The sequence below is a fragment of the Aquila chrysaetos genome, chromosome 9 (assembly GCF_900496995.4).
Source record: "Aquila chrysaetos chrysaetos chromosome 9, bAquChr1.4, whole genome shotgun sequence".
Lineage (NCBI taxonomy): Eukaryota > Metazoa > Chordata > Aves > Accipitriformes > Accipitridae > Aquila > Aquila chrysaetos.
Genome location: NC_044012.1, coordinates 32172287 through 32187430, shown reverse-complemented (window position 1 = coordinate 32187430; position 15144 = coordinate 32172287). Strand labels below are relative to the sequence as shown.

General features: G+C 42.8%; 1 protein-coding gene across 17 annotated transcripts in view; it reads left to right on the top strand.

The window, feature by feature from the left end:
• Positions 1-15144, top strand: part of PITPNM2 (phosphatidylinositol transfer protein membrane associated 2) — a 143717-nt gene that overhangs the window by 63501 nt on the left and 65072 nt on the right. For all 17 annotated transcript variants that reach the window (XM_030025196.2, XM_041126109.1, XM_030025202.2 and 14 more), the window contains one exon: positions 8356-8529. In XM_030025196.2, the coding sequence (XP_029881056.1) occupies positions 8452-8529 (78 nt within the window). In that variant the 5' untranslated portion in view covers positions 8356-8451. The remainder of the gene's footprint in view (positions 1-8355; positions 8530-15144) is intronic.

Genomic DNA, 15144 nt, shown 5'->3' with positions numbered 1-15144 from the left:
TTGTTTCTGCAGCTTGAAGTGTTTTTCTCAATTCCTAATTTTTTCTTTTAAAAAAGATAAATAGCCCTGTTTCCTGAGCAGTTTTTAGCTGTAAGGCCATTTGTAAGGCCAAAGCAAGTCTGAGCATGGTAGGACAGGCTGGGTTTGTGCTCAGCTGGGTGCCCGAGGACCCTTTGGGTGAGCTGGTCACCAGTGGTTTGCAGATCTCTTGCACCTCAGCCTCACCACTCTCAAAATTTCTTGCCCTCAATTTCTTATTTTCATGCTTAGTGACTGGTAAGATTAAAGAGTGGGAGCTCTCATGACTTCCTGCTCTTGTTGTTGTAATAAAAAACCCTGTAATTTCCAGTGCAGCAACTACCAGAGAGAGAGAGAAGGGGGATGGTGTGGATGCTGTCTTGAGTTAGATAGGTGAGGTCATCCCTTGACTCTGGTTTACCCTTGGTCTTTCTCCCATGCCTCGCTGCTGCCAGCATTTTTGCTACAAGCTAGGTAAGAGGATTGTTCCACAGGATATTAAGAGCATGGTTGGGTTGGTTTGTTGGCTTTTTACTACTTAATACAAGTGAAGCCTTGACCGGTGGGGACTGCACCAAGCGCGCTTCTGCTCACTCTCTAAATTCCATCAGGAAGAGAGATTGTAGCACCCAGAGATGTGAGGTGTAAATGCAATAGCCTCCCAGGGAGGCTACCTTGGAAAATAGCTATGTTTTATTTTTTTAAACTTGGCCAGCATCCCATCTCCCTGCCACTGTTGCCCACAGAGTGCGCAGGCTTCTGTGTGGCAGTGGCCTTCGGCTAATGGATGTGCCACAAATGAAAGTAAAATACTGTCCATTGCTGTATGCCTGTAGCATTGCATAGATTTTTCTTTACAGTAGTTTACTCAGCTGCCAGCAATTTTCAGTCTGTTTTTAGCCAATGTGCTGCACTTACCACATTGTCAATGCTGCTTTTATTTTTGTTTCCCTGTGTGTGTATATATATGTATGTCTATATATGTGTGTCTATATATAAAATATATATTACATATCTATATGTATTTATATGCGCGTGTGTAATGTCTGCCTATATTCAGCATGTAATGCTGAGAGACGTCGACTAAGAGCAACCCGTTAAAGGCAGGGTCTGCCCGGTTCCTTTAGCTCAGCTGAACAGAGGCGTCTGGCTTTGCAGGGAGGCCACAGGACGCTGGTTTTTGTGGCTGCTCTGTTCGTGCAGGCTGCTTGGAAACTTTTAACCTTTAATTTCAGATGCATTCTTTTTAATATGCAGCTTTATCCCCAGCATCAGCAAAAGGATTAGATGCTGGTTTGTCTTTCCCTCTGAACTCATCTGTGACTTCAGTGTGCATATCAGTTCTTTTAATGGCTTCTTTATTAGTTCATTATTGCATAACCTCCAGGCATGGCAGGACTTCAAACATTAATTTTCCAACCAAAGTTCAGCTGATGGACTTCACCTGGTCCCTCTGAAGACAGCATGTGAATAGAGAGGGCTGACTTGCTTTGCATTGCAGCATCACTTATAAAGCAGGAGGAAGGGAGTAAAGTTTTCTTCTCCGCAGATGTTAAAGGAGTAACAGGAATGGAAAGTATGAAGAAACAGTACAATAACCTGGAATATTTAAGGAGAAAAGGTGGTATGTGTGTGTGTGCGCACGCTTTGGTGTGGTGTTACTTTTTTTCCCCTTTTTCTTTTTTTTTTTTTTTCCTCCCCCGCCCCTTTCCCTCTCATTGCTTCAAGCTAGTATTTGGCTGCCCAGTGAACTATAACAAGATTTAATAGCTCTAGCGTAGCTATATTGCATTTGAACTGATTCCATCCTTCTGTTGTAGTAAACGTCTGCTTTACAATGAGCTCTTAAGTGACGTCAACTTGTATCTAATAATGGAAGAAAATCAAGTACTGTAAATGCAACTTGTTTGCTCTGTGTCTGTGTTATCAAACAGTGTTTTATCCTCAGCCCATTGCAGTGCTGTCTGCATTTGAGAAATCTTTTGAGTTTGCCCTGAGGTTTACACCCGAGGAAAATTGATTTCCACGCATGCTTGCATTTTCCTCTTCTTCTCTCCCCCCTTCCTTTTTCTCTGACTGTATTGTAGGCTGTGTCCAGACCCAGTAGAGGCAGGCACAGGGAGCTCCCCCAGCTCAGATGGCAACCTTGGCTGTACGCTGCAGCTACTCCAGCACTCAGAGGACTGTATTGTGGTTTTGCAATGTTGGGCAAATGTTTATTAGCTGCTGATTCACTGTCAGATGTGATCTAAGCTCAGTCATGACACTTGGATGTGTAAGCATCTGCATAAAAACTTCTATTTGAAAAAGATGTGATGGATTAGATGTACGATTAAGATGTACGATTACGAAGAACCTTACTTACTGACAGAAGCCTTTAAGCAGTGAGCGTGTGAACTGTGCACTTTTAAGGAGCTTTATCTTTTGATTACTTCTTTTTTTTCCCAAGGCCAAATGAGTTTTTAAATCTGCCTAGCTGTCAGTCAGCAAGTACCACCCATGCTCCGAAAATTGAAAACCGCTGATTTTAAAAAGCTCATTCTGTCTCTTCAGTTTATCCCACATGCACTGCTGTGTGAGAGACAGTTACAAGTGTAGAGTTGAGTGTTATGGCAAATAACGGTAGCTGCAAAGTTACTAAATAGAAATGTTGGGTTTTTTTAACCTTTCAATGTGAACATTGAAACAGTCCCACTGGAGAGATTACTTTTGTCGGTTTGGGAGAAGAGGGGAGACAAGGGAATGGCAAAATATGAGCACTCAATATTCATCTGGCTTGAAAACCCTCATAAATTGTGTTTTTCCCCTTGATCTTTACATAGTGGTAGTCAGTCATATGATCGGAGGAGACAGTTGTGCTCCAGCTGATACTGTGCTAAGCGTCATGCATTCACAAAACAAGAAGTTCCTCTCTGTCCCGCGGTGCTTCCCGATGAGATGGCAGTGGGATGTGGGCAGGACAGTTACAAGGCTATGTTGGTCCGCGTGATGGATCGCAGGCTGGGTGTGCTGTCCTTGCCAAGGGTCAGGTAGGCAAGGCTGGCAAGCAAGGGCTGATGAGGGTTTGACAGTGATGTTTTGCAGGTGCTGATTGAGATCCTCTCCTGAGAGGCAGGGACATGGTGGACAAACTGGATCAGAGGAACAGATAAAGGGAATGGTCTTTGCAGCAGTGATACTCTGGACAGATAAAGCTGAGCAAGACTGCTTTTGAGCCAAGAGGGAGAGTGCCGCATTAATCAAGGTGTGAGTGTTGAGGCTGCCTTTAAAAAATGCTGACTTAGGTCCTAGGAATCTGTTTCACATTCATGCTGCTGCTTCTAACGGCATAAACAAACCCAAGTGCAATATGTGCGCAGTGCTTCCAGTCGTGGGTGGGCACTGTAGCCTCCCTCAGGGAACTCTGCAGGAGAAGGAAGGTGGCCAGGCTGCTAAGCCTGGTGTTGCTTCCCAACGTCCAAGGGTTTGATACACTTGGGACCAATGCTAACATCACTTTGATATTGCTTTCTTCAAGGAGGCATCTTCTTGGGGGATAAAAGAGATGTAGAGAACCTAAAGAAAGTTTTTAGGGAGGTAGATGAGGTCTCTAGGTAATGCCTTTGCTCATCCTTTTGCCATTACATGTTTGGCTTGGTTTTCTTACAGTTGTTTCTGTTAATTATCTTTCATTTCTCAGTTATGTGAAAACATTGCAAGGAAAATTGTTTAATAGCTGAGTCAAGGGTATCGATCTCTAGCTCATGAGTGTGATCTTTCATAGGGGAGATTTTTATCAACTTCAAAAGGCAGCACAGCCCTGAACAGGCAGTGGTTGATAAGAACCCAAGACCTGGGTCTGGTACCTGCCTCTGCTACTGGCTGCTGTGCAACACTCCGTGATGGGTTTTTTCCTTCCTAGGGCGAGTCTTTTAACTTTATAGTAGTGTAAAATGAACCTCCTTTGTGAGGCTAGAAGAAGCTCATTATAGTTGCTCTCTGCATCTAGGGCTTTTTCTTCCCTGTTGAAAATGGGAAATAGCAGCCCTGGCCCCTAAAAAGCCTGTGCTCAGCAGCCTGGACATGGAAAACGTGAGCTGGTCAAAAATTAGTTGTTGAGGCAACAGCAAGGAGAGCTGTAACAGCACAGCTGGGAATAGGGCTGTAATAGCCCTTTTGTAGCCTGAAGCCACCGGCGTGAGTGGTTCTCCTGCACTGGACCCAACCACCATGTCAAGGAGCCAGGCTTTTTGCTGTAATACTCAGTTTCCATACCCTTCAGGGCCAGCCTGTGAAGCCTGGCTGGGGTTTGGCCTTCAGGACTCCAGTAGCACTCCAGGACTCCAGTAGCACAGTTTAAACACCCTTCACACACTAACTCTTATTCGTTAATTACAAGCTGTCAGTTGTCATCAGTCTTTTGCTACTTCGTTTAGTAACAGGGAGGCTGGCCCTAATGCTCCCAAAGTGACAACCCTAAACACTAAATTCATGAGCTAATCGGAGAGATTTTGCTGCGTCTCTTGATCTGTTCAGTATCTGCAGATCCCGGTAGTCCCCCCCACTTTAAAGAAAGGGCACTTTCTTAAAAAGTTTGTTATTGTTGTGAGGGAAACCGTTAAAATCAGAAGTAAATGCAGCACACTGTGCGTTAGCCTTCAGACAGCCTGAAGCAATAGCTCAGGGGTGGACCTGACTCATCGCAGCAGGGTATTGACTCTGGAGCGTAATTATGATGCTTTGAGAACCTGATTTTAAAATAATTGAGGTATAAAATTATGTGCCTGGCTTTCACAGTTACTACAGCTCTGTGTATAAATTGAGTAACGGCCTGTACAAATGTGCCACTTGGCTATAACAGAAATAGCAGCAAGTCTGGAAATGTCCTGTGTCACCATTGTTTTTCTCTTGCTGAGAGAAGCCGGCTGCAAGCTGAGTTTTGCAGACAGCCTTGGTTACTGGTCCTGGCTGTGTGGCTGCAGGGGTTTGGCAAACCCACAGAGAGTCCAACTTGGTACTTGGCGGCTGGGCAGCTGAAATCCAGCCTGCTGTCGAAACACTGGCTGCTGGCTAATTCTGGCACGTTGAGCATCTCCAAACACCTCTGGCTGCTTGTAGCAATGGGCTGGATACATATAAGTGCCAGGGACACAGCTGGTGTTTTGACACCCGTTTTCCAAAGCTGTGTCGTGGCTCCCTTACTTCCAGAAGGGCTTTCTCTTCTCTCCATAGCAGCCATCATGTCTGCAGACAAACTTCTGTTTTGTTTGGACAATATGGTAAGCAGTCTTGGAGAGCTTTGATTCTCTATAAAGTCCCAAGACTTTGGAAGGAGGCTGCTGTCCTCAGTGAGTTGTCTGAAAGCGCAATTTTGTCACCTCTGCACCACGTGGCATGGTGTTCCCCAAGATCTGAATCTGGTGAAAACCCATGTTTATCTTTCATGGTTTGCCACCTGGGCTCCACTGTTCTTAGAAGGGTTAGGGCAGGTTATTTTCAGCTCAAAGGCAGCCCAAGCTGCAAACTTACCTTGATAATTTTTCTTTTTTTTAACCAGTCTAGCTTAAAAAAGGCAAACAAGTCATGTTTGTTCTCCTTGTGCCTCCTTCAGGGTCAGGCTGCAGATCCCAGGTGTTTTTCCTGCTGGCCCCCTCAGTCTGAGGTTGCAGTTTGGTTCTTGCTGTTGCCCAGGGTGTTTCCAGGGTTTTTTTCTACCCAACTTTTGGGGACTGGTTGCAGTAGCTGGAGTGGGCAGCTGCCGGAGGAGTTTTTGGGAGCATTGCCTTTCCAATGGGCACATCATTGGGACCTGCTGCTGCCTGGAGACCTGCAGGCTGAGCTGAAACACTGCTTTTAAACATGGACCGTAGGGAGGTGGAAACCTGAAGGGGAACTTTATAGCAAAACCTCAGCTTTTGTAAAGCCAAGCAGGAAGCTGGACCAGGAGCCACTGCAGTAGCCAGATGTGCTCTGCACACCGGGTGCTTTGAGGCTGCTGCTGGTGACTGCTGCTGTGCCTGCTTGAGGCTGAAATGGTTGGGTTTTTTAGTCTGTAATAAAATAAGCCCTCTTGTGTCTTGGCCATCTGAATTATTACCTGCCTGGCACTTCATTATAAACACATTTTTTCCATCTTGGTACTGGTTTCCTGCCATTTTATTGCTTTTAAGGTTCTATTTTTTGTTTTATTCATCTCTTCCAATCGATAGAAATATCCTGGTTTTAGCAAGCAGCAAAGGCAGACGTGACTGATGTCCTTATGCTGGGAGCAGAATTGCTTTCAGAGCATTTGGGGAACGGCGGGGGGAAGCTTTTAAATCTAGTTTTCAAAGATCTCTAAAGCATAACGAACTTCTCAAGACATGTAGCTGAGTCTCCCACTGCCATTAGCTCCAAGAGTTCAGATCCCAGCATTGTACCAATGCAGATCTGGGGCCAGTGCTTGAGATCCATCCTCTGGTGGTTACTGTTGTTCTTTGCTGTGACACTAATTAAAAACCACCTAATGAGACTATCTCCACCTGTTCTGGAGGATTAGTTTTGATGGAGGAAATCCTGCACGTGCGTGTGGATGCATGCACTTCTGCACATAGGCATGGCACTGTTGGGAAGCGCAGTCTTCCCAGAATTATTGTCTACAGGGTTTGCCATGGCAGATTTTTTTATATCCCCCCTGCCCCTCCACACACACAGACTGCTCTGACAGCAATAAAATGAAACAGAGAATTGAATTTGAAAATAAATTGTTTAGCTGATGCAACACCAGGCAGATAGCTGTTCCAGAAGAGCTGGTCCAGGATGGATTGGCTTTACTGCCAAATGAGAAATGTGGCAATCAAACGAAGGCAAGCTAACAGCACGCCGGCACGGGGGCTGCGTGCCTGGGTGAGGCAAACCCTCTGGCTGGGATGCGGTGCGCAGTGCCCTGTGTAAACTCAGCGGTGGGTCAGCTCTGGTGCGAGACGGAGATGTTGCAGTGCCCTTTGAGTGCTACACAGATTAGAAGTCAGTAGACCTGGGTTACAAATACTGAATTTTGTCCGTGGTTGCTCTGTGACCATGGGCATGTGTTTTAACCTCTCTAAACCTTGTGAAAGGTTGGTGAAGTGCTGTGCAAACACCAAGTGGTGCTGAGGCCTGTTGGTAGCGGTGTGGTTTCCTGGTTCCCAGACCATGGTTTAATCCACTAGATAAGTTGGTTTTATTCTTTTTTTTCTCTTTTGTTCCCCAGCTGTAGGGTGTGGGGCTGGTTTTGGTCCAGCAACTGTATCTGAAGGCACAGCAGAAAGGTGGATTTTGGTGTTGAGAAGGAGCAAGGCAAGCGCTTTGTGTGCTGGGAGAGCAGTCATCAGAACCTGCTGAGGCTGATTCAGCCTGATAGCAGACAGCTTTGCTTCTTGTGTCCTCTCTTCCTCAACAGTTATCTCCACCACCCCCACCACACCCCTTCCTTACCTGATTTTATTGTCTTTATCCATAGCCCATAGGGAGTCTTAAGAATATTTGAAAAGTTACTGCTTTAACCCTTGGTGTAGTAAATGCTGTATTCCCCATATTCTTAAGCAATAATTCTATTAAATTGCCTTGAGGTGGGGTATGATGGATTTTTTTTTTTTTTTTTTATGTTGCAGTTTGATCTTTGGCTGTATTGTTATGCAGCGGGAGTGTAAAAATGAGTCGGGCATCGACATCAGTGGCAGGAGGATTTTACCTGTAGACTACTTTGGAGGTGAAAGACAAAGGGTCCTACCAGCACTAGTTCAGAATAAAGTAGGGAAGAAAAGTACATTTCTGCTGTCTTTATTGTTAGAATCCAAATGACTTTTTTCATCATGGTGTTACTGAGGGCCAAGGAAGTCTAATTATTGCCTTTTTCTTGCTGCTGAATGAATGCTGAATGAGAGGATAAAAACCTGATACCTTTGAGTGGATGCATCTCTGGTGTGTTGCTGACATTGGAGAGATACTTTATTGTCTGGCAACAGAAGGTCTGCCTATTCATTTTGAGCTTTTGTCATATCTCTTCCATGGAGATGCTATTGCATATGAAAGTCTGATTGATACGGTGGCAAAGGTCGGGAGGGTAATAGCTTTGATGGTATCCTCTGAAGCAAATCAAAATTCTTCTAAAAGATTCTGTTCAATTTGGTATCGAGGGTCTGGTAGCACTCCAGGGATTCTTCTTTCTGCTATGAAGCTTATAGCTATTACAAAAATTAATGTTTGCCTGTTGTTGTTTGTTTTTTTTTTTTTTTTTTTTCTCCTAATAGGACGTTCTGCAATAAGAATGGAAAATAACTGCTTCTCTCTCTTTTTTTTTTTTTTTTTTTTCCCCCTTTCTCTCTCACTCTGTTTCAGGGATCCTCAATGCATTTGCTTGCCGTTATTTAAGGAGCCTTTACTGAAAGCTTCTGGATTGTGTTTCTGAGCGGACGAAAGATTTTTGTATTCAAAATGCTCATAAAGGAATATCGTATTCCTCTTCCGATGAGTGTGGAAGAATATCGAATTGCGCAGCTGTACATGATACAGGTCAGTAATGTTTCAGCCCATGTGGATGAGTGCAGGCTAACAGAGGGCTTTGTGTGGAAGAGTGAAGTATTGCTGCAGAATTAGCTGTTTTAAATTTGAGGTTTGCTGCGTGCTTACAAAGGAGCAGGGGGGGAAAGTAATACAAACTTCAGTTTATGACTTGTCTCCTCTTGTCCTTATATTAGAGAACCTCTGTTTGACCTACCTGGGGAAACAACAGCTCATGGATAGGCTATTCCTATGGAAAGAAGCACTGAGCCCAAGTGTGTGGGTACCTACCTGGAAGTGATCAAGCTGTACAGCTTAAGCACCTACTGCTTCCCAGTTGGGTTGTGGTTACTGGTCATGCCAGTTCCAGCTGCAAACCAAAGGCTCGTGCTCTTTTGTTGGGAAGAAACAGTCTAGTATAAATTTGAGAGCGTATGCCTTTTGAAAGGCATAACTTTGAATTTGGGAGGGAAAAATCTGGATGTAACACTTCTTTGCTTATGTACCACTATGAAACAGATACTAATCAGTTTGGGCATAAAACTTAGATTATTTTTAATAGGCTTCTGAGTACTGATGGGAATTTTTGTTGAATTCCCCATCTTCAATAAAGCAGTTAATTAAAATGTTAGGGTTTTGTAACTCAAATCCTCTGTGCCCATATTCTCCCAGTGTTTGAAATCCAACCAGGAGCATTTTTAAAAGGAATTTAATCTGAAGGGTTATTTCATTGTCCCACGCTTTAAATAAAATTTAATTTCGCTCATCCAGCAAAACACATGTCTAATATTGAGTTTGCAGTAGAACTCCTCTTTCTGTGGCAGGATGAAGCAATTCTAGAAAAATCTGCTTTGGTGTAAAACCTAAAATGAATTAAAAAAAAAAAAACCACCACCCCAAAAACCAAAGCAAAAGCACAACTCCCCCATTTCTCCCCTGACCACCCAACTGTGTTCCTTTAAGGACTCGTGCACTTGGACTTGACTGTTAAAACAGTGTATGGTGCGTGTGTGTGTGGCTTCATTTTTGTGTAAGTTTTCCTGATGCTGTAGCTGCTTTGAATATTGTTGTAATTATTTTCTTACAAATTTTTCTTCCAACTTTGGATCAGCTGTTTTGAATAAAGAGCTGGTTGATGGAAGCAGTGTCTTAGCTATGCAGAACTTGTCAGTGAGCAGCAGAGCGTACAGGAGAATGATCTGATTAAGAAGGAGGAGCCCACCTGATTTAACGGAGGATGAATCGTTAACTGGGGAATGTCTGTGGGGGCCTCCTGTGAGATGTGGAGGACTTGGACAGGGGGACTGAATTTGCTGTTCATTTTCAGAAGTTAGAATACTTATTTTTATTTCATTAATGCAGAACACTGGATTCCACTTTGGTCACTTGACAGTGATTTTGGCCGTATCTTAATGTCAAAGGACATGATAAGTCATTAGGGTTTCCTGCAAGGGGAAGTTCTCTGGCCCAGGAAACTGCTTGAGAAACGACACCTCCAAATTGCTATCCAGCCCTGCTTCAGACCTGCTCTAATCTTCTGGTGCATTGATATGTAGCAAAGTAAGGTTTCCTCTTAGATCAGGTGCAATAGCTGGTGTCAAGTCAGGTCTCTGATCTCCCTCCACTTATCTGGGGGTAAGCTGGAAACACTGCATGTAGCCCAAGATCTAGGTGAGCTAGAGAAGTGCATGACAAGCAAGTGACTTTACTGTGTTATGTGTACAAGTAGTACAAGAGGAAAAGTTACCTGTGCATTTTATTGAAAATACTAGTCTCAGCTCAAATTTGAAAAAAAGAAATAACAAAACCAGAAAACCCATTTAGGGTAGAATGTGGGGTTTATATTCTTTTTCTTAGTGTTTGGTAGTTATCTGCTTCAACTCTTCCTGAAATTGGTGGAAAAATTCCTGCTGACTTCAATGGGAGCTTTTCCTAGACCATGATATCAAATGTCCTTTTTCTTCAGTTTGATTTAAAAGTGGAGGTTTTGTCTTTGAGACAAGCACTGGGGAGAGAGCAGTGGGGAGCATGACTTCCGTTCTTTTCAGAGAATGAGAAAGTGCTTCATGTCTGTCATCTTTTTTTTTTTTTTTTTTTCCTCCTCCTCGGAAACATGTAAGGAGGCCACAGGAGAAGCAAGTTCTGTATATTGAACTCCCTGAGGGGAACAAGCTGAGATATCTGTATAAAACAGCAGTGTAGAGGCATTTCTTAGAAATCTTTGGCTGAAATGTAGAACAGAATGACTTAAAGCAGTTCCCGGGGAGAGGGGTGATTCTTAAAAGCAGAAGGTTCATTTCAAAGACATTTGTTGTGTACAGTATGGTGTCATTATTGCTGGAGACACTAGTCAGCCTGGTCCTGTAAGCAACAGTTTTCCAACAGTGTAAAAAGGAGATGTCACAATTATTCCTCAAGGGTTTTAGAGAGCCTTAAGCATGTACTTGATCACTCGTTTAACTTCAAGCTCATGAGTGAAGATCCCTATTAAACTCCAAACAAGTTGGTGTAAAGTTGCTCTTTTAAGAGCAATCAAATAATTTTCCTAGATTTCAGCATCCTGGAAATGAAAGTTTTCCAAAAGCACCTTCTCACCTGCGGGCTGAAGCAACTGTCCCATGCAGTTGCTCTGGGAACTCTTTCTGTGGAAGTAGTGCTTTAAAGCCATGTGGGCAGGGATGTTCAGACTCAAGCTGTAGTACTGCAGTCACTTTTCAAAGATGTTCTGGTGGAGGTTTTTGCTTTGCAGTGGAAGGTCCTTTCATGAGAAAACAGTCCCTCCTTCTTAGAAATTTTAACAAAAATTTCCACCAGATTTGATGTAAGCAGCATCACGCCCAAGTAGCAAAGGATCCTTCCATTAAACTGAGACAGGCTGTACTCATATTTTACTGTGTGTACTGGATGGGAGAATTAAAATTGTGCAGTATATAATCCAGCATCTCTGTTGGTTCTCTGTGCCACTAGGCAGGCGAGACATGCAATAAATCATTGTGTGCGTGCTCGTGTTGCTCTGTAATTCCTCTTAAAGTTCTCCAGGCTGGTATATAAAGCTGTGAAAAGTGAGGTGAGTGGCCTGCTGCTTTGCTTTTTAATTTTTTTTTTTTTTTTTTTTTTTTTTTTCAGTTTGAGTGTGGGGGAAGGGGAGCAACAAGTCTCTTAAGTGTTGCTTTCTGCTAGCTTCTGAAATATTATCTACAGAGACAGTGGTTTCAGTCCTTTAAATAGCACTTAAATTCTTCCATAAATAAGTTAATTTTACATTACAGCGAAGGGCTTAATGTACCCTTGACTTGCTTGGAGCCTAGCAGATCTGAACTGAATTGTTTTTCTCTATTAAATTTTAGACTATCAATATCCCTATTTTCATGGGAAAACTCTCGTGCAGTGTTGTCAACGTCTTCAGGCTGGGAGCCCTTGCTGCAGTAGCCACAGAGCAGTTAGGTCTTAGGTCTTCCATATGCACAAGGGGTTTTTTGCATCATTGCTGGGTTTTTTGTCTCTTGTGCTATCCCAATTAAAACATACTAATTTTTATATCTTAGCTCAGAACCAGTGATCTTCCTTCCTACTGTGACCTGCGTAAAACAGGTGAAATATTTCAAAACCGTGAAATCATTCTTTGTACCTCTTTTCTAGACAATAGTTTTGTAGTGTAGCTTTTTCCTAAAAATCTGTACACACTTTTAAAAGCCTGTCCTGCTTCCAGGGGTGAGAGTTCTTTACATAAACTTGACCTTGAGCGCTGCCCATAGGACTGGGAGAGCTGCAGTTTGATCTGGGGAAGCTGCAGACTCGTATGCTAATATAAGCTGAAAGCAACTAGAGATGAGCACTGAAACGTGTTTCATGAAGCACAAACTGTTTATGGAGGGGACAACTGTAAGCATCTGTAGGGATTTGTTTCTTCCTGCAGAAATGCTGAACTGAGGACTGTGTCCTGGACGTCTTCTCTGACTCTGCTCATCACATCAAAGGCACGTGCAATATTTCTGTCTCTGCGAGGAGACAAGAATAAGGATAGAACCGTTGTGTTTTATGCATTATATAGATAGATCTTATTAAAGGGTCTCTTAATTGTTCGTCTTCTAGGTGTCCTGCATATTTGTGTCTCAACAGCTGTCCCTTCCTGTAACACTTGCTTCTTTTTCTTGTGTGTTTAGAGAACTTACCTTTCTGTATGCCTCCCCCTCGCCCCAGAAACAACATGCACTTTAATGTTAAGTCTCTATCTCATAAAAGCTTATATTCCCAGATCTGAATGCGTTTGTCAGAAAGATCAGTATGTTATTAGCCAAAGGTCAGCCCATTTATCATCTTAATACCATTCATTACTCCAGTTCCGTATGCCAGGAGATTCCAAAAGACCGCTGCCCTTCTGACCCTTACATAAGATGAGAGAATTCTTCTTGTTATTAAATCTTATTTTTATATCGGTGTGCATAGCTTACTTTCTCTGCTGTAAATAAGTCTGGTCCTCATTTTCTCCACGCAGTTTTTTCTGAGTACTTGTGACCTTCCTCCAAAGATAGTGTACTTTAAAAATATTCTTCTGGACCTAGTGATTGCCTTTTGAGGATGAGACTTATTTTAAGATGCTGCATCATCCTTATAAGCTAATAATGTTAATACTTTGTCATTCAGCACTTCGAGGCTCGGTCCACAACTGGGAAGGACTCTGGCCCCTGTTTGAGGCAATCTGTAAAAGATAACCCGTCTGCTCAGCACTGTCTGCTGAACGCGGGCAGGATCCTGGGAATTGAGGATTCTTCTCATCTTTTAACATGAGCCTCTCTTCTACAGTCCCTCAGGGCTTTGCATTTATTGCCTTCCCTGAAAAATCAGAGCATGTTTCCAAGCATGTGCAGTGTGCTGTACTCACCTGTCGTGACTGCTGATGGAGTATCCTGAGTCACTTCCCTCCTTTCTGAAGGATCATGATTTTTCTGTCATTTTAGTCTCCAGACCCCTGTGCTGTCCTGTTTTCTCCTTTGTGTGTAGCTCTCAGGCAGCACCTTTGAGAATAGACTTAAAAAATGTGCTTGGTGGTGGTAATACTTGAGGCCACGTCCTGATATCTGGGTGCAGAAGTCATGTCCCTTAAACTCTTAGCTACACTTGGCAATTGCCAGCAGGCTCAGCAGATGGTGAAAGATTGATAGAGTGGGGGAAAACAAACTAACCCTTCATCTCTGGACAGTGAAGAACTGGATGGCTGATTATTTTTGTTTCACTTGCAGATGCCTTGGCCATCTGGACAGATAGACATATATGCTTTAATTTTAAAAGCAGGTGACGCTGCTGACAGCTCCAGAGACCCTGGAAGATTCACAAGTCTAAAACCAAAAGCCTGTTTTGGAGCTCTTCTGCCAATGTCTATGCTGCAGCATTAAAAACCTGTGACTTCTATGTTCTCTCTTCTTCCTCTGGTTTTCATAACCTTTTCATTGTGATCATGAGGGCTTGCATCTTTCCAAAAGAGCAGAGTAAGACACTCACAGTTGCTTAGCTTTGAGAGCAAGGGCAGTACAGGTACGTTCAGTGCTACTAGACTTGTGGTCTGATTTGCACAGCTGACAGCGACACCCATACAGGTTATCATTTTGGGAAAACATACAGAAATAGCAAACATCTTTTCTGCATTTACTTTTTTTCTTGTTTTGTAGTTGTTATCCTGGAACAGTTCTTAAACTGGCTGTTATTCACCATACCCGGTGAAAAAAAGATTGATTTTACAGTAGTGAGCTATGTTGCCTTGACAGTTTACATGTGCTGTCTTTCTTTAACAAAACTGAGTGAAGCTGAGGTAAGGTTATGACACAAAAATTATTTTAAACTTCAGATTTGTACTGGTTTTAATACAGGATGCAGCACTGATAATCCTACTGAGCTTGTGGCTGTCAAAAATGCTTTTTCCTTTTTTATTTTTTTTATTCTTATGAAAGAAGATTTCTGATGTATGGACAAAATCTTGACTGCTGACCCAGATTAGGTTCTCACTTTTTCAAATACCTGAAGGCAAGTAATGAATTAAGTATTAGGAAAACTGTGGGGGTTACTTTAAGCCAGTCTTCCAGTATTTTAGCATACAGCCTATTGTTAGTGAATAATTGCACTGGGTTCCTAACATCTAAGGGATGTAGTCAGAGTATCAGAATTGATCCAAAACACCTTGAGTTGAAATTTCATCTCTGACTCACGATATAATAATGGGCAACTTGCTTTACCTCCGTTTAAACTAGGGACAGTAATTCTTACAGACAGTGTCTGTGGAATAGTTAATACAGTGAAAAATGCATTTAGTCAGGGAAGGAAATAGTCAAGGTAAGATGAAATACTGAGTAGTAGACATTTTGAAAGATGGAGCATGTGGGCTAAACAAGTTTGAGGTATCTCCATAATAAAGTGATTCCTAATTCATGTGCCTCTGGCACATCCAGCCCTGGCTCCGTAGGAGTGTGACTGGGCATCTTGGTAAGGCAAAGTGATTAATGAGTGGCCATGAGAACGGTTCTCTTAATGCTGTAAATTATTTATAGTCTTGCACAATTGATTGTCCCCAAAATATCCTGGTTTTGTACAAACAGCTTCATTAATATCTAGACTTGATTCTAAATAATGCAGTGC